Source organism: Lemur catta, chromosome 3 (assembly GCF_020740605.2).
Source record: "Lemur catta isolate mLemCat1 chromosome 3, mLemCat1.pri, whole genome shotgun sequence".
Lineage (NCBI taxonomy): Eukaryota > Metazoa > Chordata > Mammalia > Primates > Lemuridae > Lemur > Lemur catta.
Window position 1 is genome coordinate 121,627,297 of NC_059130.1, and position 27,229 is coordinate 121,654,525.

The 27,229-nt window shown below is 38.8% G+C and overlaps 2 protein-coding genes across 4 annotated transcripts in view; one reads left to right on the top strand and one right to left on the bottom strand.

Moving 5' to 3' along the window:
- Positions 1 to 2,496: 2,496 nt before the first annotated feature.
- UTS2 (urotensin 2) lies at positions 2,497 to 7,937 on the top strand. Its single transcript, XM_045546240.1, has 4 exons — positions 2,497 to 2,647; positions 4,506 to 4,616; positions 5,425 to 5,468; positions 7,815 to 7,937. The coding sequence occupies exons 1-4, from the start codon at positions 2,545 to 2,547 to the stop codon at positions 7,935 to 7,937; spliced, it is 381 nt and encodes a 126-aa protein (XP_045402196.1). The 5' UTR covers positions 2,497 to 2,544.
- The window catches only part of PER3 (period circadian regulator 3), a 54,900-nt gene continuing 30,866 nt past the window's right edge, over positions 3,196 to 27,229 (bottom strand). Inside the window, exons 16-24 of one of the 3 annotated variants that reach the window (XR_006733950.1) lie at positions 26,915 to 27,145; positions 25,808 to 26,502; positions 23,266 to 23,377; positions 17,930 to 18,113; positions 17,224 to 17,374; positions 10,925 to 11,059; positions 9,140 to 9,324; positions 8,887 to 8,956; positions 3,196 to 5,151 (exon numbers count right to left, since the gene is read on the bottom strand). Coding sequence is in view for 2 of the 3 variants with exons in the window: in XM_045546237.1 (XP_045402193.1) it covers positions 12,371 to 12,454; positions 17,224 to 17,374; positions 17,930 to 18,113; positions 23,266 to 23,377; positions 25,808 to 26,502; positions 26,915 to 27,145 (1,457 nt within the window). In the remaining variant the exon portion in view is untranslated. Of the gene's footprint in view, positions 5,152 to 8,886; positions 8,957 to 9,139; positions 9,325 to 10,924; positions 11,060 to 11,796; positions 12,455 to 17,223; positions 17,375 to 17,929; positions 18,114 to 23,265; positions 23,378 to 25,807; positions 26,503 to 26,914; positions 27,146 to 27,229 lie in introns of those variants that run through there. The other 2 variants (XM_045546238.1, XM_045546237.1) reach the window with 2 other exon arrangements.

The following is a 27,229-nucleotide window of genomic DNA, read 5'->3' on the forward strand; positions in this document are numbered from 1 at the left end:
AAGGACACGAGCATGTTCCTTATTGACCACCCAACATCGTGATAGGTATAGAAGCATCACTAAGCATTGAGTAGGCTTTAAACACTTAGCAAAGTCACTTGCTATCAATTTCTCTTCATGGAGTCCCCACCACCGAGGAGAGTCGATATAAACAGTATGTTCAAAAGATGCGGCCACTGTTACAAAAGCGTAAAGACAGCTGTGGGGGGCGGGAGCTTAGATCAGTTTCAAAGCAAAAACTGAAAAGTAGTTTGTGATTTTCGTGCTTATCCAACAGACACTGGTGCCCCAGGAGCAAAAGTCACTCAAAGATGAATGGTTTGCTTCTTCATGACATAGAAAAACACCCCTCTGTTTTAAAAAAGTGCTTTGCAGCTCCAGGAAACCCACCTTTCCAGGTGGTCGCTGTTCGTACATGCCCAGACACAAATGTGAAGCCATTAGAGGGGGCTGACACGCTCGGTACGTTTCTGGGACAAGGTGACACAGTCATTGATGGTCTGTTGAAGGGAAGAAGCTAATTTTCTTTTAAGCTTAAGCCTTTAGAAGTAACTTAATTAGGCCACGCTGTAAAACCATCACTAATAACTGTCAGAAGTAGCCCTGAGTCACCAGGGAATGACAGAGCTTGGCAAACAGCCTCTTGCACGGAGGAGAGTAGTCACCTCCTACCTCCCTCTGAGACTGTCCTCTGCCGTCAGAGACCCCACATCTCCCAGCCTGCGTCCTGCCCCCATCCTGGCAAGACCTCACCTCACGAGCGCTTTACATACACATACACACACGTAATGCACACAGACAGGCATACATATGTAAAAGAACATTTTAAGAAAAGGAAAAAAAAAACCCTGTACCCAAGCACAACTATTTTCAATTTTGTACAATAATATTACAGGCCAATGCCTGCCCACATTCCTTTTAGCAAACACCTGATACTCTGATTCTTTAATGTTATTCTATTTTCCAAGTTCCTATGTTCCTGTTGTTACTATTTCAGTGATTACTAAAATGCCATGCTGATACTAACTTACACACTTATTTTGGGGGCTTAGGCCCAAACTGGGTGCCTGTAGGTTGAATTATGGCTTCTGGTGTGTTTCGTTTGAAATACACCATAGTATCATAGTACTTTGTCTTCGTTTTTTTTTTTTTTTTTGAGACAGAGTCTCGCTGTGTTGCCCGGGCTAGAGTGAGTGCCATGGCGTCAGCCCAGCTCACAGCAACCTCAAACTCCTGGGCTCAAGCGATCCTACTGCCTCAGCCTCCCGAGTAGCTGGGACTACAGGCATGCGCCACCATGCCCGGCTAATATTTTCTATATATTTTTAGTTGTCCAGATAATTTCTTTCTATTTTTAGTAGAGATGGGTTCTCACTCAGGCTGGTCTCGAACTCCTGGGCTCGAGCGATCCACCTGCCTCGGCCTCCCAGAGGGCTAGGATTATAGGCGTGAGCCACCGCGCCCGGCCTGTCTTCATTTTTTAAAAATTTGAATTAGTTGCCAAAGGGTAACTCAGATTTCTAATATTGTAGCTTAACAATGAGTGGCTGCAGCCACCTCCAGCGAGGACACGGGTCTCCACCGTGCTGTGGTCCCACCACCGCTATTGTCACTCACCGAGCCTGCCTCGCTCACCCGCTTGTGTGATCGCCTCTGTGTTCCTAGGTGTGTTTGAGTTGCAGCCTTTGATTTTTGGTCTTCCCACTATAGATGAGGCTGCAGACGATTCCTTCAGGTGCATTTCTGAAGGCAGCTCACGGGCTGGGAATGCATTTGGCCCTTGCCATTTTGTTCTCCGCTGGGCTGTCCTGTGGGGCCACGAACTCTGTTTTGCAAACGGCTGCCCTCCGCCCCTCCCTGATGGCCCACACGCAGCCCTGTGGAGAGTTTTCCCTCCGGAGACGCAAGTGCCCGCAGTGTCCCATGAGGCCAAGTGTGGTATGGAACAGGTCGCCAGCCTCGAGCAGGGTCTGCCGTGCATTTGAACCTACCTTCACTATTTTAAGGGAAATAACTGGTTTCAAGTTTTAATCCACACATTGTCATTCTTCAGGGATGGCAGCCCCAAACACAACATGACAATCAATCAATCCATCTATCCACTCACAAGATTAAAAAAAGGAAACCAACATATTTCATGTCATGCTCTGCGTCACTTTCCGTGAGGACTCTTGAATCCACGACTCTCTGCCTTGGCTACTCAGCTCATATCTGACCCTTTTCTTAACTCATGATTTATTGCTGTAAGTTACTCTTTTTGCCAGATTTATAAATTTAACTCTTCTTTCTTTACATAATACCTACTTTGTACAACAGGCAACAAGACAGTAAATTTATTGTCTATGAATTACCTTGAAAAATTACATCAATGCAAAGTGATTGCCTTTTAGCTTCCATAGCCAATAAATTTATTTTATTTTTTCTGGAGAGGATGATGTGAGGTCATAGGATGGCATATATAATCGGTGATCACAGAATGAGAAGGAGCAAGTCGAAAGCTCCCTACAACAGAAGCCAGGAGGGAAGGCTTCTCTCTTACCAATCATGTATAAGCTGGCCTCCTGCTGTTTGCTTTTCATAGGATTCTTAACCCCTCTCTTATCTCTTCCCATCTCTGACTCCAGGGAAGTGCCCCTTCAGCTCTCAGGTAAGATGGATTTTTTTCCCCTTTTGTTAGTCTTAGAAGAGTCTTCACTGGTCTTAAATACAATGTTACAGATAAGAATGAAATTCTTGCTCAAGGGAGTCCTGTTACATCCATAGTCCCAGGTTTGAAAAGAATATTAAAGGATCCTTACTGTACATTTTAGATTTAGTAATGGATGCAGTTTTTTTCTCTAAAATGTGAAAGTAGAAGAGCAGAATTGCTTGTTTCATGTTGCCTCTGTAATTCAAACTTTGGTTTTGGTCAACACTTTTTTCCAGTTTAAAAAACTGCACTAAATTTAAAACATCATCACTTTTAGTTTTTATTTTAAATGAACTGGTGAATGTAGAATTGATTGTTCTAACTGTAGATTAATAATGTATTTATTTTATCTTATATTCAGTTAAAAAGTAATCATCTGATATGTGTTATATGAAACAAAAAAATGTTTGTTAAAAAATAAAAAAGCAACAAGCTGGAGCTAGGATGTCACAGATTTCCAAGCATATCTATTTTTTCCTTTGGTTAACGTCCACTCCGTGTAAGTCTAAGTTGGATGTAAAAAAATGTCAGCCAAGTAGGTAATTTTTTCCATGCTTGAGTATTAGCATCAAACTTAACTGGATTTAATTTTGTCTTTAATTTTGGGTACTTTTAGAATTTTTTTAAATTAAAACTTTTCTAAGCCATTGATTTTATAATATCTAGGCTCTAAAAGTTTATCCCAAGCAGCTCTGTGATGATTTTCAAGCACTTAGTCATTCACGCAGCACCAATCACTTCTATCGGCAGTCACCTTCGTGGTCAAAAACAGGCATCAACCTTACTGGGTCTCTGCTATTTATAAAGGAACAATGACAAATCACAAAACAAAATCAAGAATGAATACTCAGATATTACTGTCATCTTCAAAAACTCACATATAATAATTATAATGAAAAAGATGAAATGAGTGTAGCCCCTCACTCAAATTGTGAACAGGTGGCAGCTTACCTTATAATGTTTGCCAGATTTTTCATTCATTTGAAAATGAGCCTTTATGACATAAGCATTTATGTATGATTGAATTTCATAGATTTTCATCAATATTTTTTAGAAACACTGGGAATGTGGCCAGATGCCTTTATGGTTTTTTTATTGTCCTCCAATCAAGGTTGTAGCTTTTCGTAAGCCTGCAGCATGCAGTGTTGAGTGTGGCCTCCCGTCCTGACACCCACAGCGTCCAATTCCAACATAGCGGCACCTGGCCAACACCTATCCTGACACCCAGTCTCCACATACCACACCCACACGCATCTGGCACACACCATGCACCTACCATGCATCCTTTATGCCATTTAGCCGATCAAATTTTACATCGGAAATGCCACAGTCAAGTTCCTTAAAGATTATTTTGAAGCTGACTCTTTTCTAAGTATGATAATTGTATCTAAATTGCAAAGTCCTGCAAGTTAACCACCCTATTTGCTTTATAGGAGGAACATAAACAATCTTTCCCTTTCTTTTTCCTCGGACTCCAATTTCACCACCTAAATATCTGAAAGCACAAGACAGTAGGCAGCAGTAGGTTTTAGGGATCTGTGGCTCTGCTCAAAGGCAGTCGAGTGTCCTGGCAAGTCACGTGGGCAGTAGAGTTGGCACAAGGTCTTCGTCTCCTGCCGTCCTATCCTGCTGGCTTGCAGATTGGACTGTGGCATCTCCTCTTGTCTTTCAAAATACCCCTAGAGACAAATGATGAACTTGGCACTGGAAGTGTTTCTAGTATTCATCTCCCTGCCTCTGGTGCTCACCAAACACAACAGGAGCAGAAATGGCTAGTCGAGGACGGAGTAAACTACAGATCTATTTCTACCTGCAGCACCCCATGAAGACCCACGGCTAACGCTACAGGACCTGGAAAGAGCTTCCCTTCTGCAGGGGCTGCCAGGGACCCTGGGTGCTGGAAGAGGCGATGCTCCCAGGGAAGCAGGTAGAATTATTCTTGTGTTCATAGGTTGTCTGATTTTATTGCTACTGAATTTGCTCTCTAGCCTCAGCCACTAGATGAGGTGAAACCGTATTGTGGAACATAAAGACGAGCCACAGAAAGTAAATCAGTTACCAGCATGCTCCCTCCTGACCTTCCCTCTTCATTTTCTGTCCCCAGCAACCCCCTGAAACTGTCGTGCTCTGCTTGGGACCTCAGCGTTTTCTCTTTCACAGTGGATTTTATTGGGGCGGGGGGTTGGTTGGTGGTAATTATCCTAGTTTCTAACAAGTGCAATTTAAAATCCTGGTTTCTCACTTACTAAAATCTTAAATTACTCGATCTTTCTGTATTCCAATTTCTTAATCTGTGAATAGGAAAGATAAAACTGTCCACTTCATAGGGTTATTGTGATGAGCCAACAAGGACATGCAAGTAAGATGCTGAGCAAGTCACACAGAAAATAATCAGTGCAGTGTCGGCTTATTTTCTCCAAGAATGTGTTCCTCCAAGTGTCGACACAAATGCCCAGGACGTTCTGGAAACAAAATGGAGCCTTTTACTAGGCGTTGCATAATAGATAGGAGCTCATCTGCTGTATTTTTGATAAGCCCCTGAGCTGCTAAGTTACCCAGAATAACGCAGTGCCTTTTGTGAATTCCAGAGCTATGAACAAGAGCCTGCCTGTCTGCAGTGTGGAAAAAGATCAGAAATTAGATATAATTTGGCAATATTCTATTTTGTATGTTTTAAAACAAGCATGAAATACAAACAATAGATCTGGTGAATTGGTTTCAAAATTGTTTTCCAGGTTCTAGTACCAATGTTTTTAACCCAAGAGGAAATCTGAGAAAGGTAAGTGACTCTATTTATGAGAATTGGGTTTAAAAGGGTGAACATTCTACACTTGATTTTACAGGATCTTAAATTCACGAGGGGTGTTCTTGCTGGAAACCACACCTTAAAATAATTGGCCGGTGTTATTTCACAGCATTCATGTTTCCAAATTTGATGGATATAAAATCTGAGTGCAAGCAGAACTTACCCAGGGCCTGTTTTGGGTAAAAGTTGTCAAGAGTAGAAAAAAATAGATAAAGCCCATGCTCTCAAGTTTGTCATTCACTTGTGCATTTTTTTTTTTTTTGAGACAAAGTCTCACTCTGTCACCCCAGGTAGAGGGCAGTGGCATCATCATAGCTTGCCGCAACCTCACACTCTTGGGCTCAAGGGATCCTCCTGCCTCAGCCTCCAGAGTAGCTGGGACTACAGACATGTGCCACCACGCCTGGCTAATTTTCCTATTTTTAGTAGAGATGGGGTCTTACTCTTGCTTCGTGTGGTCTTTGACTCCTGAGCTCAAGGGATCCCGCTGGCTCAGCCTCCCAGAGTGCCAGGATTACAGAAAGGCTTGAGTGACCACGCTCAGCCTCACTTGATCATCTGAACATGAGGCCCACAGACGGGCTTTGCTCTCACTGGGGAGCTTGTGAGAAATGCAGAATCTCAGACCCCACCTAGGACCTATGGAATCAAAATCTGCAACTTAGGCTGGGTGCGGTGGCTCATGCCTGTAATCCCAGCACCCTGGGAGGCTGAGGTGGGTGGACTGTTTGAGCTCAGGAGTTTGAGACCAGCCTGAGCAAGAACGACACCCCATCTCTACTAAAAATAATAGAAAGAAATTATCTGGCCAACTAAAATATATATAGAAAAAATTAGCCGGGCATGGTGGCACATGTCTGTAGTCCCAGCTACTCGGGAGGCTGAGGCAGTAGGTTCGTTTAAGCCCAGGAGTTTGAGGTTGCTGTGAGCTAGGCTGATGCCACGGCACTCACTCTAGCCTGGGCAACAAAGCGAAACTCTGTCGTCACAAAAAAAAAAAAAAAAAAAAAATCTGCAACTTAGTAAGACCCCCCAAGTGACTCATATGCACATTAAAGACTGAAAAGCACTGCAATGTAACATCTGAATGGAAGAATGACATGCTCAAAATATGTGCAGTAGAGAGCAGAATTAGCAGGAAGACCGTACTAGGGAATGATGAATGATGAAATCAAATGGTTAGAAATGGTATGCAATTAATGTAAGACCTTCAATGCTAAAAGAATTCTTTGATCATTATCAACCCCCAGAAAACTCTACATTAGTGTTTCCTGAAGGGTCTCCTGCATGTGGCCGCCCTGTGAGCCAGTCCACAGGGCTGTGCGGGGGCAGCAGCCCTTCCCTGTCCCGGTGATTCTGTGTACCAGGAGCACCTTAAGGTCTCCCACGAAATCACGAGATAAAGAAAACTATTTAAATTTAAGTGAGTATTTCCTAACCATTTTGATCAGGGACATCTTTTTCGGTGCAATGCCCATGAATATTCTAGCAAAAACACACTTTGGAACACTAAATCTGGAGACGGCAAACACCACTGGAGGTCCCAGGTGGGATAAACTGCCAAGAAGGGGACCATGTGGCTTCTTCGTGGGGCTACTTAAAAGTTATCATTCAAATGTTTATGTTCTTCTCAATAGAAGGCTTGTGATTAAAGACTAAAATCTTAAGGGTGATTAGTGGGATGTACGCTTACTCTTTCATTCTAGAATAAAAAGAAAACAAAGGGTCAACTTTTAAAGAAGGTAGTTTCAAGACAAACAGAAATCTATTTTACACAGAGGGTAACAAATGCACAGCTCGTGTAACTGACAGATGATGTAAATAAAAGGCCAGTGAGTGCAACTCACGGCAATCCTGGGGCTCACCAGAGTGGACAGGCTCCAGCAGCCCCACCGAGCCGGGGACACGCTCCTGGCAATCACAGTCCAGAGAACAACAGAGCAAATGCTTTTTAACAGATTAGCTGCCATGGGAGTTGTATTTAACTCACAGCAGTTTTGAACCCTGGGCCTTGTGAAGCACATGTAACTCACGTCTCCTCACCTTGGGAGCTGCGACAACTATTTTCCAGTTGCATATAACTCATGCACAGAAAACAATAAAAAAATAACAAATTTTTCATTAAATTAGAAAGGATCCTTTTGTTTTCTAAGTTTTTATTCTCTTTTCATAATAAAACACCACGGCCCACGGAAAAATTTTTTTCTAGTGTGGCAGTCAATGTGTTAAAAGTCCAATGTCTTGACCAAAGATTCCTTTTTCTTATAGGACTCTTAATTGGTAACTTATCTGTTTTTTTTTTTTTTTTGATTGTTTTAGTTTCAGGCTTTCTCTGGACAAGACCCATTTAATATTTTCCTGAGTCATCTTTTGGCCAGAACCAGGAAAGAATACGAGAAACGTGGGACTCCTTCTGAATGCTTCTGGAAATACTGCGTCTGACGTGGAATGAATGTCTATTAGTTAACTCAGAAACACCTACCTTAGAAAATTAAAAATAAAAATGCTTGGTTTGAAAACAGTATGAAGAGAAACTAGGCAAACTATACCCTGTTCCTTATTATCTGGAAAATAAATCCTCTATGTTTTGCAATTATCATGAGTTATTATTTTCCCTATAAATTATCCTGAAAAACCTATAATTTTTCTTTCCTTCAATTTACCCTTAGAGAAATCTTTGAAAATTTAGAAGTAAAATAAATGAACAGAAATATACTAAGAAAAAGTTGTAATAGTTAAAATTATTAAACTATATATCATTTAAATAAACTACATTTTAGCTGTGATATCCTCCCAACCCTGAAAAAAAAAATGACATTATTTTTTAATAACAGATAGATACTACTAATATTTTAAAAAATTAGCATCTTAGCTTGCAAATCTCTTTAAATGAAGGGTGTCTAATGATGGAGAGTTGGGAACGGCCTGAATTCTCTTTAGTTTCTGACAGGGACGTTCATGTGCTCAGACTCTTTCTTAGCTGACCAAAGTACTGAACACTTGAAAACTTTAATCCTTTAATACTGAAATTTGTTTGATCTTGGTTTCTGTGAGATCACTTATACTAGGGAAAGGAGTGCAGTTCACTTATACTAGGGAAAAAGATCTTTATGTTTCTCATAGAAAGCTGAAGTGAGATTTAAAATAATTATGGAAAAATTAGCCTGCTTTATTAATTTTTAAAAACCACATGTGTGTGTAAATACTAATTTATAGTCCATGAATGCATCTATGTAAATGTAGCTTACACTATATATGTGTAGAATATACGGTGTGAACTCCCAAGAGCTGTGTGCGGCTGCTCACACAGAACCACGCACACAGAGAGCTAAAGTTTTACCGAGGAATGAGTGTCAGATCTACACCAGCCAAACAGCACTGTGCAACTTACCAACAAACGTCACACATCTCTCACAGAGCACAGGTTTGGTAAAGCTCCCTTTAAGCTTTCCAGAACAAACCTATAGGGAAAGACATTTTAAACTTGAAAAACGGATGCATAATCTCAGAAACGTGGACATTGAGTATAGCTATGATAAAGCTGTGTGGTATGTCTCCCAGGGTTGAAATTAAATTAATACCCACTCTCTAAAACAGAACTTGGGCACCACAAAACTATTTTACATTTTTAATACCAGACATACCTTAAAAGTGGACTTCCATTGTAGTGTAATTCTAGAATCTCTACTTTTTTAGTGATATTAGGCAATTATTCTTATAGATGGGGACTCTGGTGTCAGATTACTAGGTCCAAATCCCTACTGCCAACACAAAGTAGCTGTGAGTCTTTGACCAAGATATTTGACTCCCTGTGCCTCAGTTTCCATCTCTGTAAAATGAAGACAGTAACAATATTTCACGGCACAGTGAAATGATTAAATGAGATTATTCATGTAAGGCTCTTAGACTAATACCTGCCAGAACAGTATACACTCAATAGATACTTAGCTACTTTTCTTCTTGTTATTGTTATTACTGTTTTTGTTACAGAAAGGTGCAAACATTCAAAACTCTGTTGGCTTCAGGATCTTTTTCCTATTTTACTTTCTAGATTTTACTGCCACCAGTTATAGACTCTGTGAAACACAGGTCCACCCTACAAAATCTGTAAGAGTAATTTAGATAATGGAATTTTATAAAGTTGGGATTAAAATTAGTAAGTATTAAATACATGTACATATATTCAGGACTCAATAAATTCTTCACAGTACTAAAGTTAGGATTAAATAAGCCCATGAATTTGAAAATGAATGTATCTTTATCTTTCCCACAGGAGGAGCTCAGACACACTTGACAACGCAAACACAAGTGCAGATGGGAAAGGCAAAGTTAACTGAATGTAAGCACCCTTCAACAGATCATAAGAAATAGTTTTAAATGATATAAAATACATATTCAGGGCAAAGGCTTGTTGACACAGTGCAAGAAAATTTTTCAAGTTTTACATGTACACAGATTTATTGTTTTTACTTAAAAAGATACCCAATTAAAATATTAGTAATGATTAAAAAAAAGTAAATCCAGAGTTAATTATAAATTCAGATGAAACAAAATTTCAATTTGGATTAAATTTACCTTGTGAATTACCATGAAGTTTCACTTAATTGCAAAACTATTCATACAGCATCTTGTTTTTCATAAATCTTGACTTTTGACCCCCCAAAATACAGCTTTTTGGGTAACATTTATGTAAACACCGAAGCCTATAATATACATTTTTATTACCATTTTTTATAGTCATTAATACAAAAAGTTAATAAACTTGAACAAGAAAGTTTAAATCGGGCAAAGCCCCCCTGGGGGGCGGCAGTCATCACTGCTCATCCCCACCACTGCCCTCAGCAGCAGGAACCATCTCAAAGCTCACTAACTCATCTACTTACCAAAAGATGAGAATTTACAAACAGTTTTACAGATCTGTCTATGACAAGCACCAGTTTCAAATCAAGCCTAAATAATATGCACTCCATAAAATGTGTACTAAGGCAAAGAAATAAGCAAATTTAGAAAAAACAAATATCCAGGAACAATGGAAAAGAAGGGCTTGTGTTACTAGAAGATACAGCTTAAGATACACACACATGAATGCAGAGTGCTTGATAGCTACATATGTCATTTTTGATTTATGCAAATAAAAACTTTATTACTATAGAAGGTGATTGGTGGACAATGTACTAGATGGTTACTTTTTTTATCCAAATTTGATTTTCCACCAATACCAAAATTAAACTTGACCAACACACACAAAGGTTTCAGAAATCTTTTAACTATCAAGATGGAGTAGACAGAGTATGAGAATTCTCTATTTATAAAACAGGAATATTTGCATGGAACTGCTTAATGTTAGAAAATTCCAAGAAATGTCAAATGCAGCATTTGAGAATGGTTTTGACACCTTAAGACAGAATCACCATCCAGAAAGCCACTACCTTCTGAGCAGAGATCTGAGCTACAGGGAGAACTGGGGCCCAGCAGTCACCAAGGATAAGAAGTCCATTCTCCTCATTGTTATCAGGGTGCATTTATAAAAAGCTATAAAACTCAAAGGAGAAAGAAGTGCTTTCCTAGAAATAAACCAAAACAAAAAAAGAAAGAAAAATGTTAGTTTTGCAAAGTATATGAAGAAAAAAGGTTATGCTGTAACATTTTCTTGTATTTCCTTTCTGATCTGAATGAGCATGCATTTCGTATGTTATTTCAAGTCTGAGAAAGAATCACTGACTTCTCTAAAGAGCACCAGAGAGTGAAATGACTTACCAAGTGAACAACCACACACATCTTAGAGGACACAACTACAAATGGCTCAGAAAGCATTTATGGAGACTCTACAGTCCCCTGCAGGCTAGGATTACTGAGCTCCGCAACCATTTTCTCAGTGTGGAGTCCCAACACCACTTACCCCTAATTCAAGGGCAAACGAAAGGCAGTGGCAATCACACCTCTGGGTAGGGATGGAGAGACCTCTTTTGTGTAAACTGATTGGAAATAAAGAGTTAACTGCTAGTTTTGGTAAGACTGAACATTTAAACACATAAGTATATAAGAACAATATTAATTTTTACATAACTTCTAAAACATTTCACAATCATTATTTCAAAACCATTAAAAAGGGAAACACCATTAAGGAGCTCTTTTGTTTTAACATGGCACATGCATATGCTAATTTAAACTCTCCAAAGAATAAACTCATTGTAAACTGATCAACTAAGATAAGACTTTCAGAATTCAGTGAAAGGTGGAAAATCAAAAGGCAAGGCATCTATGTGAATAAAGACCAAAATTCAACGCCCAAAACCAGATGTTTCCAGATATACTAGTGAACAATATATTTTAATACGTGGTGAGAAAACTGGAATGTTTTATCTTAACTACAGAGGGGAAGCACCAACCTGTACACAGCCTGTATGAATGTATTAAATTGATAGAAATCACCATGGAAAGTACATGACCTATGCATAGGTGGGATTTCTTCAAGTTCTCTAACAGGAGAAAATGATTTATGTAACAGAATAAAATGAGGCTAAGGTTTGGGGGTCATTCTAGCTATACTTCTAATTTATTTTGGGTGACACCTGAAATAAAGTTTTGCCACACACATACCTCTTCAGAGGCCATCCAATCTCTTTAGAAGACAGCTAAACTAGAAAAAGAATCTAATTGACAGTTTTATACATCAAGAACAAAGAGAAATAAGATTCTATATACAATGTCTGCTTCAGAAAAATGATGTCTATTAAAAAATCAATAAGGAAAAACCTTAACATTCAATTATAACTTCATAGTCATTTAACAGTACAGGGTTTAAAGAGATAAACAAAAGGGCTATTTGTCCAACACGTCTCGGAAAGGGTGTGAAGGTACAGCTTCACAGCCACTCAGCCGCTGTCCTCTGCTGGATCCTGACCACAGGGCTCTGCGGCATCATCAACCGAACCTTTGTTTTCACAAGTGACACAGCCCTCCAAAAAAGAATGAGAGCAGGCAGGTTATTTGATGTTAGTGTCATCTGAAGAGTTTTTAAATCAGTAAAAGGTTAGCCAAGCAACATATGTCTAACTCTCCAACTTATCCGCGTCTGAAAATATCCATTATAGGTCATCCTTTATTATTAGAAGGTAAATGACAGTAATTGTTTAAATAGAGTCATGCGCCACATAACAATGTTTCCCTTAGCGATGGACTGCATATACAACAGGGGTCCCATGAGACTATCATACCGTATTTTTGTTGTGCCTTTTCTATGTTCAGATATGTTTAGACATACAAATACTTACCATTGTGTTAAAACTGACTACAGTATTCACAATCCCATGCTGTACGGGTTTGTAGACTTGCAGCAAAAGGCTGTACCATACAACCTAGGTGTAGAGTAGGCCATACCATCTAGGTTTGTATAAGTATACTTTATGATGCTCAATGACAAAACTGCCTAATGATGTATTTCTCAGAACCTATCTTCATTCTTAAGCAATGTATGACTATACTTTTGTTTATTTATTTATTTTACACAGGGTCTTGCTCTGTCGCTGGGCTTGCATGCAGTGGTGTCATCATAGTTCACTGCAGCCTCCAACTCCTGGGCTCAAGTGATACTTCTGCCTCAGCCTCCTGAGCAGCTGGGACTACAGGCGTGCACCACCATGCCTGGCTAATTTTTTTATTTTTTGTAGAGACAGTGTCTCGCTCTTGTCCAGGCTGGTCTCAAAGTCCTGGGCTGAAGCAATCGTCTTGCCTAGGACTCCCAAAGTGCTAGGATTACAGGCATGAGCCACTGTGCCCAGCCTGTACTTTTGTTTAAATTGCTTTGGGGCTCATTCTTCACAGACCCTTTTATTTAAAGACCAGAAAAACAACATTTAAAAAATTAAAGACATTTATAATAACCAGCCCAGCTCCTGCTTTTTGGTGAGATCTTATCTAACCATTCTTAAATGGCAGACACTCATTCTTTTCTTTGAAAATGGGGACAGGGGAGATATATTCTGAGAAGGTGGCAGAGCAGGAAGACCAGGAATCTGTCTCTGCACCTAGACAACAACTGCATTGACACAATCAGTCTGACGTAACTCTTTGGAACTCTGGAGCCTGTCTGAAGGCCTGCAACTTCCAGGAGAATGCTTAAATGGTAAACTGTGGTTGTTTGATTTGGGCCAATTTCAGCTTGTAGCACAGCAGCAACTACCCATTCCCTAGCTCTGGGGCAGGCACGTGTTCCGGGAGCAGTTTGCACACAGCTTATGGGAGTCAGCGTGGGCAATAAGGATCACGTCTTCCAAGAACGGGGGATCTGTGTTTTGACTGCTGACTGCTTGACTGCTTCTCATCTTGGAGGCACGGACACACAGGTGGCAGCCATTGTTGAAACCCCTCCCCCTACTGTTACAAGCTCCTTTCCCTCTAGCTGAAGCAACTTCTAGTGGATTTAAAGAGCCAGCAGCCTCCCTCCCCTCCATCATTTTTCTCTTTTTCTCCTTTGGAGAGTCAGATGTCTAAAGTCTAGGACATTCAAAAGCAACTACATCCATGGGGGAATTTAGAGAGTCACCATGCATGCCCAGGGAAAGGAGTAGACTTCAAAAGACCTGAGAAGACTTTTAAGTTTACACCTGCTAATCTCCAGCAAAGATACAGCCTATAATAGTAATAAAAAGGGAAAAACAGAAACAAAAATCAGCAAATCTGGGGGAAGAGGGAGAATATTATTTCTAAACTTATTAAATTATTAGATTCAAATGTCTAGTTTTCAACAACAAAAAAATCACAAGGCATACAAAGAAACAGAGAAGTGTAGCCTATTCAAAGGAAAAAGATAAACCAACACAAACACTCCCCAAGAAAGACCAGATAATAGACTTCCTAGACAAAGACTTTCAAACAACTGTCTTAAAGATGCTCTGAGAACTAAAGAAAGACATGGAGAAAAGTCAAAAAACCGTGTATGAACAAAATGGAAACATCAATAAAGAGAAAACTTAAAAAGAAACCAGAAAGAAATTTTGTAACTAAAAGTACAAAACTGAAATGAAAAATTCACTAGAGGCAGATTTGAGCATGCAGAAGAAAGAATCCATGAATGAAGATAAATCAACTGAAACTGTGAAGTCTGAGAAACAGAAAGAAAAAAGACTGAAGAAGTGAACAGAGCCTAGGGCACATGGGAGATACCATCAAGTGGACCAATGTAAGCTTGTGGGAGACCCAGAAGGAAAAGAAAAAGAGAAAGAGGCAGAGAGATTATTTGAAGAAATAATGGCCAAAAACTTTCCAAATTTGATAAAAGACAGAAATATAAACATCAAAGAAACTCAATCAACCCCAAGAAGGATGACTCAGACCCACACTGAGACACATTGTAATGAAATAGTCCAGGGCCAAAGACAGACAGAATCTTAAAAGCAGCAAGAAAGAAGCAAGTTGTCACATTCAAGGGATTTTTAATAACTGTGGTCCCCAACCCCTGGTCCCTGGCCAGTTACCAGTCCATGGCCTCTTAGGAAAAGGGCTGTGCATCACCGCCTGAGCTCTGTACCACACCCCATCACCCATGACACCCCACCCTCCCATCCCCAGTCCGTGGAAAAACTGTCTTCCATGAAACTGGTCCCTGGTGCCAAAGGTTGGGGATGGCTATTCAATAAGATTATCAGCAGATGTCTTAACAGAAACTTTAAAGGCCAGAAGATTGTGGGCCGATATATTCAAAGTGCTTAAAGAAAACAACTGTCAACCAAGAAGTCCTATATCTGGCAAAACTGTCCTTCAAAAGTGAAGGAGAAATTAAGACATTTGCAGATAAACAAGAGCTGAGAGAGTCTGACACCACTAGACCTGCCATGCAGGAAATGCTAAAGGTAGTCCTGTAGGTTCAAATGAAAGGACACTAGACAGCAATTTAACGCTGCAGGAAGAAATAAAGATCTTAGTAAAGGCAAACGCATGGCCATTATAAAAGCTGGTATTATCGTAATAATGATATGTAACTCCGCTTTCTGTTTTCTACATGATTTAAGAAACTAATGTATTCAAAGGAAACTACTAGTCTAAAAGTTAGTATTATTTTAACTTTGGTTTGTAATCCCACATTTTGCTTTCTATATAATTTAACAGATTAATGCATAAAATGATTAGTTTATGTTTTAGGACACACAATGTATAAAGATCTAATTTGGCAACATCAATAACTGAAAGGAGACGGGGATGGAGCTCTACAGAAGCGGGGTTTTTGTGTGTTATTGAGGTCAAGCTGGTATAAATTCAAATTGGTATGATATAATGTTAGAATGTTAAATGAAATCGCCATGGTTGTCATAAAGAAAATAGCTATGGAATATGTACACAAGGAAATGAGAAGGGAATTAAAGCATTTCACTTCAAAAAACCAACTAAACACAAAAGATGACAGTAGTGCAGGAAATGGGGGACAAAAACCCCATAAGGCACATAGAAAACACGTACAAAATGACACAAGCCCTCCTAATTACTTTAAATGTAAATGGTTACAATCTCCAATTAAAAGACAGATTAGCTGCATGGATTTTAGAAAGTACTATCTGCATCTATGCTGTTGACAAGAGTCTCACTTTAGATCTAGACACAAATAAGCTAAAAGGGGAAAGGACAGAAAAAGATATTAAGTGTAAAACGTAAGCAAAAGAGAGCAGGGGTGTTTACAAATAAGCCAGTAACAAAAAAACAAATCGTATGTGATTCTACTCATATGAGGTACCTAGAGTAGTCAAATTCATAAAGACAGAAAGTCGAATGGTGGTTGCAAGGGGCTGGGGAGAGGAACTGGGTATAGAGTTTCAGTCTTGCAAGATGAAGAGTTCGGGAGATGTATGGTGGTGACAGATGCACGATGTGAATGTACTTAATGCCACTGAAATGTATATTTAAAAACAGTTAAGAAGGTAAATTTTGTTACGTGTATTATACAATAAAAATGTGTTATTAAATCTTAACAAAGGGAAGGATTTCAATGACTTGCTTACTTCACAAGACTTACTATCATACTTTTTTGAACATCTACGTTTATTCTCTTGTTATAATTTTTAACCTGAATCTTCGCCTTCACATGTCTTGATACTTGTGGGAATAAAGGTCTCATGACTAGTACAACCATCACTGCCATCGCTACAGCTGCCACCACTGCTGGTTGGGACAACTGGTAAATCAAACTTTACTGTTCAGGTTATTTGCAAATGATCTCACTGGGGGAGACCTTGTAACAGCAAAAAAACCACTTGGGTCCCACGCAAATTACTGCTTGGTATGAATACCACCTCTGGTGTAAACCTTACATTTTGAATTTTAATTCTTTTCAAACACACACGCATATGTGAGATGCGTATCTCTTATGCCTCTCCTTCCTAGTCAATCATACATCAAAGCAAATGTCTTTACTCTTTTCTTTTTTTCTTTACATCCACTAGGACAGTTTCATGTCTTCATTGTCTCCAAACATTCCAACTGGTTAAAGAAACAAACCATTTGGAGGCAAAAAGACTTGTATTCAAAATCCAATGAACTGATAACCTTATACTAATTATTTAACATCTATATACCTTACTTTGTTGCTTATTGATAAAGCAGAAATAATAACATCTACCACAGAAGTAACTGTGAAGATTAAAATTTTCAGTGGGACCATGCGAAAACATTACCTGTATTAAGACCACCACCTGGCACAAAATACGTCACTATATGATGCTGTTATTACTGTGCTTACTTGGATGTCTATTTCTTGAGGGATACTCTGCCTTTGAAGCCAAGAATACACCTTGGCCAGTTCCTCCTTTTGCCCTTGAGAAAAGTGGGGCTGGTGCTGCCTCATGCTTTCTAGCTTTTCTAGGTCTTCTTTTAGTACAACTTCTTTAACCCTGAAAACAAACAAACAAAACCTTAATAGTCCTGAATAAGGCACAGGGGTCTTACCGTGTCATCTATGAAGAGCATTTCTTTTTGGTTAGTAATTACTATATAGCTCTTCTTAATATATAAGTTACACATTAAAAAACTAAATCATTTATCTGTCAAGTTGGTAAAGTAGACCTTTTTTGCTTGGTGGAAAATATCTGTATGTTTTAATGAGGTATGTAGAAGAAAGAGATTTCCCTTAGTTCTCCTTTCCCTTTAGTATGGGGAAAGAAAAAATCCACATCTAAAAAAGAAGTCCTCGTGCTCGTGCGCCGCCCTGGAAAGCACAGTCTCCTGTTTTCCTGTCTCATGATGGATGACCTTCGTTTAGTCTGGGTTGGAATGTCTGTGGCACTATCACCATAATCCTTGTTTTAAGAAACCATTTGTCATTTGACTTCAAATGAATGGATTTGGAAATACATTTCTCTAAGGGTATGTATAAAACATTTAAGAGTAATTTTTTATTCAAAAACACAAAAAATATAAAAAGTGGGTCTTCTAAAGTGCTTTCTTACCTCTCAGGTACCTGATAGGTCATTAGGATGCTCGCAGGTGTTTGCTGTATCATCCTCCAGACGGACTCTTCAGCTAAATTGGGAAATGTTTCTTTTTTCTGTACATCCTGAGATTGCTGCCCGTTTTGGGATATTTCAGAAGAATAATGGCTAGTAGCAAAGTACATGCTGCTGTCACTGCTTCCTATCAAAAATCAACAACAAATAATCAGAAAATACCTATCAGAGAGTGATTTGCCAAACTGGCTCTCATTCTTCAAAGACTCTGGCAACTAGTTGATAGTCTTCCTCACCACCCAGCCCAGCCATTATCCCAGGTAACTTCATCCTCCCTGGGGACAGCCTTCTAGGTCCTTGGTCTTCCCAAGATCTCTTTCCACTCTTCATGAGCCATCTACTCCCTACGCCACACATTGTTCCTTTATCATCACCCATAACTGTTCCACCTCCAAAACCACTCAACATCTCAGCGTCACTTTCTCATTTGCTTGTTCAAATTGTTTCCACTACAAATTTGTGACGGTGCCTTAGCACTTCTTCAGTTCCCTCATTATTCAGCTTGGAGCCCACAGTACATCAGTAACACACATTGCAATACCTTAGACTTCTTTTTCCCTCTGACTCTTCACAACTATCACAATGTCAACTCCAATAAAGCCAATTATTGATTTTGTTCTTACCTAAACCCAAATATTCAAACACATGGAGAAAGTCACACATAACAGAGCACATTGTTTCTACAAGATTCGTCATCATCAGCCTCAAAAGGATCATCAGAATGCCAGTAATGCTGCTACGGTTGGTTCTCTGGTCAGTGCACTAACCGACCCCCAGCAATGAGTACTTTCAACTTTTCCACTTCCTCCCCCAGTCTCATCTATTCTGTAGGGAAAAAAAAGCCACTGAAAGCAAGTTCACCACCTTCCTGACAGGAACATAGAAGATTAATCATACACGCACTTCCTCCTCACCTTTCTCCTGTCACAACAGAGAAGCCGCTCATGGCAAGGCCCACCCCTCGCTGGCTTCTGTGGAGGCTTACAGATCATTCCTTCTCTATCTTGCATTTGACCCTTCCAGGGCCTTCTCATTGACTTTCAAAGAATTAAAAACACAAAAAAAAAAGTGTCTAATTAAAAAAAAACTAAGTATATGGGTATATACTAAAAAAAAATTTCCTCATCAAAAAAACTCTTTAAAATAACAACAATGTTATTGTGGGGTTTATTACACGTGTTAAAATGTAGGACAAAAATACCACAAAACATAAGGGGGGAATGGAAGTACTCTGTTTTAAGGTTCTAATACATAAAGTGATATATTAGATATAATATTTGAAGGCAAATTGTGATAAGTAAAAGATACAAACTGTAAATCCTAGAGCAACAACTTTAAAAACAAGGCAAAATAAAAAAAAAAAAGAAGAGTTATGTCTAAGAAGCTGATACTAGAGAGAAACTGAACTCATAAAAAATATACAATTAACCCAAAAGGGAGAGGAGAGGAGGAACAAAAGGAAGGGGAGATGAGATAAACAGAAAATAAACAGCAAGACAGAAGATTTAATTTAAACCTAACCATATCAATAATCACATTAAATGGTCTAAACAAGCAGCCAACGAAAAGGCAGAGAGTGTTATATTTAAAAACAACACCCAACTATATGCTGGTTACAAGAAACTTACTTTAAATATAAAGACACAGATAAGTAAAATAAAAGGATGGAAAAAATATACCATGTAAACACTAACCGAAATAAAGCTGGACCGGATACACTGATATCAGACAAAGTAGATTTCAAAGGAAGGTATATTTCATGATAAAGGGATCAACTCATCAAGAGGATATGATAGTCTTAATTGTATATGCATCTAATAAAAGAGCTTCAAAATATGTGAAGCAAAAACTCATTGAACTGAGATAAAAATCCACATTTTGTCTATAAATAAGCCAGTCAACACATGATTGTACTATTTATAGACATTTTCCACCTTTTAGGGCTGAATATTTAAGAGCCCTATCATAATAAATAAAACAGATAGAAAATCAGTTAGCACGTAGAAGGCTGGATTGACATTATCAATCTTGATCTATTTTTTACATTTATAGAACAAATGACTCAATGACAGTAACATATATTTTTTTCAAGTGTACATAAAACACTTACCAAGACAGACTAAATTCCAGGCCATTATACGAATCTCAGTAAATTAAAAATAAAAAACAAAAAAATGTCCTCTGACTGTATTTAAATATCAATAAAATAAAAACATCTGGAAAATCTCCAAATATTAGGGAACACCTTTCCAAATAATCCATGGATCAAAGAAAAAAACACAAAGGAAATTAGAAATATTTTGGACTTAAAAACAAAATGAAGCATAACCTATCAAAATTTGAGAGATATAGCTAAAACAGTGCTTAGAACATTACATTTTTATACTGGGGGGGGGGAAGGTCTCAAATCAATGATCTAAGCTTCTGCCATAAGAAATGAGAACAAGTGTAATAAAATCCAAAGTAAACAGAAAAGAGGAACTAATAATAATTAGAGCATAAAATAATAAAATACAAAATCAAAAACAATAGGAAAAAACCCAGTGGAACCAAAAGTTGCTCCTTTGAGAAGTTATTAAAACTGATAAACATACAGTCAGACTGATCAGGAAAATATTACTAATATCAGCAATGACAGGAGACATTACTATAGATCTTACAGACATTAAAAGTATAAGGGAATATTATAAAAAACTTCATGCCAATAAATTCAACAAATTAGATGAAATAGACAAATTCCTGAAAAGATACAAACTATCAAAGATCACTCAATAAGAAACGGATAACCTGAATAAACCTATATCTATTAAAGAATTAAAATTTGTTGTTAAAATTCTTCCCACTGAGAAAACTCCAGGCCCATACAGATTCACTGGTGAATGCCACCAAATACATAAAGAAGAAATATCAACGCAATACAAACTCTTCCAGAAAACAGAAGAAGGAACAGTTCTCAACACATTTTTGGAGGCCAGCCTTACCCTGATACCAAAACCAAAGACATTATAGGAAAAGAAAGCAATGGACCAATATTCTGCACAACAGGTATAATAATCCAGAACAAAATATTGGGAAGGGAATCAGCAATATATAAAAAGGATGAAATAGCATGACCAAAGGCAAAGTTAATTTATGTAAAAATTAGTGTATAATAATTCATCATATTAATAGAATAAGGGAGAAAAATCAAATGGATTATCTCAATATATGCAGACAAAGCATCTCAGTAAACTAGCAATAGAAAGGAACTTCCTCAATCTGATAAAGGACACTCAAGGAAAACTTACATTTAACATCATATTTAATGGTGAAGCCCTGACTGCTCTCCCCTTAAGACTGTGAACAAGGCAAATATGTCTGTTTCGCTATTTCTATTCAATACTGCACTGGGGTTCTAGCCAATTCAATAAAGCAAGACAAATAAAGAAAGACACACAGGTGGAAAAGGAAGAAGTAAAACTATATTTGTGGACAATAAGACTATGTAGAAAAGTCCTACAGAATCTGTAAAGAGCAACTAAAATAATAAATGAGTTTAGCAAGACTGAGAAAAATTACAGACCTACAGGAATAGACAAATATACCATGTTTATGCATCGGAGGAGTCAGTATCACTAGGATGATAATTCTTCCCAAACTGATCTATAGATTCAATACAATTTCTACCAAACTTTTTTGTAGCAATTGAGAAACTCATTCCATAATTTATGTGGACAAAAGAACTAGAATATTCAAAATCATTTTGAAAAGAAGAATACAGCTGGAAGACTCACTTCATCAGATTTTAAGTCCTATCTGAAAGCTACATTACTCAAAAGAGTGTGGTATTAGCCTAAAGCTAGCCACACAGATCAATGGAACAGAAAAGAGAGTGCGGAAACAGACTCACACATATATATGGCTAATTTATTTTCAACAAGGTACCAAGGTTATTCAATGGGAGAAAGATTAATCCTTTGAACAAATGGGGCAAGAACAACTGCATATCTATATGCAAAGAGACCACATCAACCCTTACCTCACACCACCTACAAAAAGTAATTCAAAATGGATCACGGACCTAAACTATAAAAGCTAAACCTATAAAACTTCCAAGAAAAAACATAATCTTAGTGATTTTTGGTTAGGCAAAGATTTCTTAAAAATAACACAAAAAGCATGACCTATAAAAGAAAAATCAATAAGTTGAACTTCATCAAAATAAAAAAAAACATTTTCTCTTCAAAAGACACTTAATAAAATGAAAAGGCAAGCCACACACAGGGAGGAAATTTTTGTAAAACAAGTATTTGCCACAGGACTTGTATTCAGAATATATACAGAACACTTACTACTCAATTAGAAAACCAAAAACCAAATTTAAAAAAATGTGCAAGAGATTTTAACAGATACCACCAAAGACAACACATGGATGGCAAGTAAGTACATGAAAAGATACCCAACATCATTAGTCAATAAACAAATGTAAATTAAAACCACAATGAGGTATTATTACATACCCACTGGAATGGCTAAAATTAACATGATGGACAAGAGCCAGCACTGGCTAGGATATGTTTCAAATTGGAACTCATACATAGCTGATAGAAATGTAAAATGGTACCAGCACTTTGGAAAACAGTTTGGCAGCTTCTATAATAATAAAGTTAACTACACACTCACCACATGACCTAGCAATTTCATTTCTAAGTATTTACCCAAGGGAAATGAAACCATATATCCACAAAAAGCCTCATACTCAAATGTTCTTAATAGCATTATTCCTAATGGCCCCAAACGGACACCCAATAACCAACAACTGGTGAATGGCTGTCCGTACAATGTGATTCTGCTCAGCAACAAAAAGGGACAACCTGCTGCTACACACAACAGGGGTGGATCTCAACAGTACTATGCTAACAGAGAGTCCTAAGACAAAAGACTGCATATCGTTTGATTCAATTTATAAGAAATTATAGAAAAAGCAAAACTAAAGAATATCAGTGGCTGCCAGGAGCCAGAGGATCAGGGCAGGAACAGACTGCGAAAGGTCAAATAACTTTTTGGGGTGATGCTGGATGTTCTACGTGGTGACTGCAGTGGTGGTTACACTAAAGTATGTATCTATTGGAATTCTTGTTTTGTATATCTAAAATTGGTGAATTTTACTGTATGTAAATAAATAACCCCAGTACAGCTTACAAAGAGGAAAAAAAACTTATGGCATACACAGTGACAGAGCATCAACACAGTGATCGCCAAGCAACAGAGTTTGACAACTGGTAATCCTAACCCCCTACCTGATGCTGCAGAACCAGCTCCAGGTGGAGTCTCCTCGTGCAGTAACACCGTGGACAGCTCACTGGCAGCAGGACAACCGTTCTTATTCCCACTCTTGCCTGTAACACATTGCTAGAAAGTAAGGACATAAGAAAAGACACTTTAATTTTAGCGTATCTCAAACATCAAATTACAAAATACAATCATCCCCTTTTATCTGTCATTTTGCCTTCTGCAGTTTCAGTTACCCACCGTCAACTGTGGTCCAAAAATATTAAATAAAAATGTTGGAAATAAACAATTTGTAAGTTTTAAATTGTGCTCCGTGCTGAGTAGTGTGATGAAATCTCAAGCCATCCCATTCCATCCAGCCTGGCGTGGGCATCACCCCTTGTCCAGCGTCTCCACGCTGTGTATGCTCCCGTTAGTCCCTCAGCAGATCTGCCGTCCCAGTATCACAGTGCTTGTGTTCAAGCAATCGGATTTTACTTGACAGTGGCCCCAAAGCACAACAGTAGTGATGCTGGCAATTGGGATAAGCCAAAGAGAAGCCGTAAAGTGCTTCATTTAAGTGAAAGATGAGAGTTCTTGACATAATAAGGAAACGAAAAAAAAAATGTATGTTCAGGTTGTTAAGATCTTTCGTAAGAACAAATCCTCTATCCGTGAAACTGTGAACAATTAGCACACTAAATGTTCTATTTTGTTACTATTGTTAATTTCTTACTGTGCTTAATTTATAAATTAAACTTATCACAGGTATGCATGTATAGGAAAAAACATTCTGTACATATGGCTCTATGACATCCACCACATTGTCCACAGTTTCAGGCATCCACTGGGGGTCTTGGAAAGCATCTTCCACGGATACGAGGAGACGACTGTAACTGGCAGATCTTCAACTTCACATGTTAAACAGAATAAAATTTACATACATAACCGAGAAGTGAAAACTTTTCAGCCTGTCCCCATGAATGTGATCCAAGTTCTTTTCTACATAATATTAGATGTACTACTGTTTTCTGAGCACCTACTACAGTCCAGGCATCATACAAGTGTGAGCTTTAATTTTATTTGTCATTCAGCAAATATGTAGTTAACATTTTATACGTTCTAAGCCCTGTTCCAAACACTAGGAATGTAACAATGAATAAAACAAAGTTCCAGCTCTCCCAGAGCTTTTACAGCAGGGGGAGAATTACTATAAAAATACTACATCATTTAGTACTCAGGGAAAGCTATGCAGTAGTAATCTTTCCATGTTTCTAATGAGAAAAAACAAACAAACAAAAAAAGGTTAAATAACTTGTTTGAACTAATCCACCTAACTAGCAGGAGAGCTGGGATTTGGACCCGTGTGTTACTCCACAGCGCCCCCTTTGCTCACTGTGACATGCTGCCCTGCCTTGGATTTTAACCAGTGCACTAATACCAGGCTTTCACAAGTGAACATATTTTCTTGATTTGGATTATTAGACTTTGAACACCTGTTAAAGGGTATTATACCTTGAAGGGAAGACCAAAGAAAAACTTATGTAAATGTTCACACTCATCTTGGATTTTATACTTAAATACAATAATGTCAGTGTCCAAAGTTTAACCTGATAAATAAATCTGAGAATGCCATTTTAGATAAAGGGATGAAAAGTTAAAGGAAACTGACCAAAAAGTGTTTGTTTTTGAAAATGACATGTTTCAGTGTGAAACTATAAACTGCTTACTCTACTGATAACATAAGTGGCTTCATACACACCTGTTATCCTACAACCATGCACGAAAAAACACAATCCCTACGTTCATATTTTGTCAATCTGGCTTATTTCCGTCTTACCAGACCATAACCCCAGTTATAAGTAAGAAAATCCATTTTATAGGCAATGAACATACTTAAATTTAATACCTAGATATCAAACTTTAAATGGTGGAGGGAACCCAGTTCATATCGAAAGCCTTAAAGACAGCACTTTGGGAAAAACCTTACAAAGTATCTAAGAAACCAGAGCATAGGCCGGGCACGGTGGCTCACGCTTGTAATCCTAGCCCTCTGGGAGGCCGAGGCGGGTGGATCGCTCGAGGTCAGGAGTTCGAGACCAGCCTGAGCGAGACCCCGTCTCTACTGAAAATAGAAATAAATTATCTGGCCAACTAAAAATATATATAGAAAAAATTAGCTGGGCATGGTGGCGCATGCCTGTAGTCCCAGCTACTCGGGAGCCTGAGGCAGTAGGATCGCTTAAGCCCAGGAGTTTGAGGTTGCTGTGAGCTAGGCTGATGCCACGGCACTCACTCTAGCCTGGGCAACAAAGTGAGACTCTGTCTCAAAAAAAAAAAAAAAAAAAAAAGAAACCAGAGCATAGAAGATTCTTTCATTCCTGTTTTTCAAATGGAGTCAGGTAGGTATGCTTTGTGTTTACGCAGAATAAGGCTTACAGTCTCGACCACGGCAGCAGCGCACATCACTCACTCAGGCTGTCAACGCTGAGCTCCAGTGCAACCGCCTTAATTTTAACAAGATATTATATTTACTTTCTCACTTGTATGTTGAAAATTAGCATCACTTACATACTCAGCTTCTGGGCAGACATCTCTTTTCACGTGATCTGAAACTTCAGAAGATCTGGGCATCTCCTCCTGAAGTAAGTCCAGCTGCAACGGTGAGCTGCTCCTTGAGTTAATGAACGGGTACTCGCCACTGCGAGTCTCCCACTCTTCCTCAGCTCCCCTGGGGTTGGTGACTGAAGGTGGCGACTCCAAGTCTGGAGCCATTGCTGATGCTGAGGGTGCTATTTCAGAAGAGCCTGCTGCTCCCAAGAATGGATATGGAAATAGTGATGATGACAAGAGAGGACAGACAGCGGGTTCATGCAGGAAAATGGTCATAAAAGTGTCCAAGTAAGGAGAAGGGAATGCTGGAAGAGGCTGCAAGCCACCGGAGGGTGGCTCAGGCAGACACTCCAGGGCAGTTCCTGACGCTGCACATTCTCTTTCCAGAGAGGCCATGGCTGGGAGGGGAAAAGCTGGGATGAGATAAGGGGCCTGGCTGGGAATCATCACAGCAGACGGGAGTGCCAGGCCCGCGGCGTGAGGACATGAGGCAGTGGAAGGGCACCATGGCTGTGTGTGCCCAAGCGTGCCCCAGGCATGGGCACCGGAGCCAGCTTCAGAGCCGCTGCCGCCCAACGGCGCAGGCAGCTTCTTGCGCTTGTGCTTCCCTTTCTTGCAACCAGCTGACCTTGTCTGCCTGGAAGTAGAATCTCCTGAAAGGATAAACATGGAGGCATATTATGGAAAATTAAACCCAAAAAAGAGAACAATGTCATTCATAGGTAGTTATAAGAAGATTACAAGGGAATACACATTTGGCAATACTACCAGAATAGCAAAAAGTAGCTCCAAAAAGATGAACAAAATTCTGGACAAGAATAGTTGCTATAAAATAAACTTATTTCAGTATCTCTCAATCAGTTTCTTAGGAAAACCAGTTTCTCAGATCTAGGATCTAAAGAAAGATCCTAGATAAACTGTTGATATAAATAGCTTTATTTCAACATTTCTCAGTTTCTTACAAGTAGAACTCCTGTTGTCCACTGCTTATCTCCCAGTACTTACACGTGATTTGTAACAGCTACAGACGTGTTAATGGTACATACTTGAAAAAAACTTATCTACCTTGAACATAGGAATATTCAGCTTTGTTTCTGCTTTCTTGCTGAAGATAGGAGCTGTAGGGTGATGACAGGATCTTTTCCCGGAATTTGTCAACATAATTCTGTTCTTCCTTCTGGGTGTGGGCCGACAGAACGGCCTTCGTGAGCCCTACACTTCTGAACTCTTCCAAGGTCAAAGGAACCGGCTGCGTGTTTAGGGTCCAGGGCTCACATGCTAGGGTAGCATCCTCTGCTGAGGTGGAAGAAGATATATTTAATTTTAATTCTTATCAGTAATTTGTATTTATTTTTACTTTTAAAATTACCTTTCAATAAA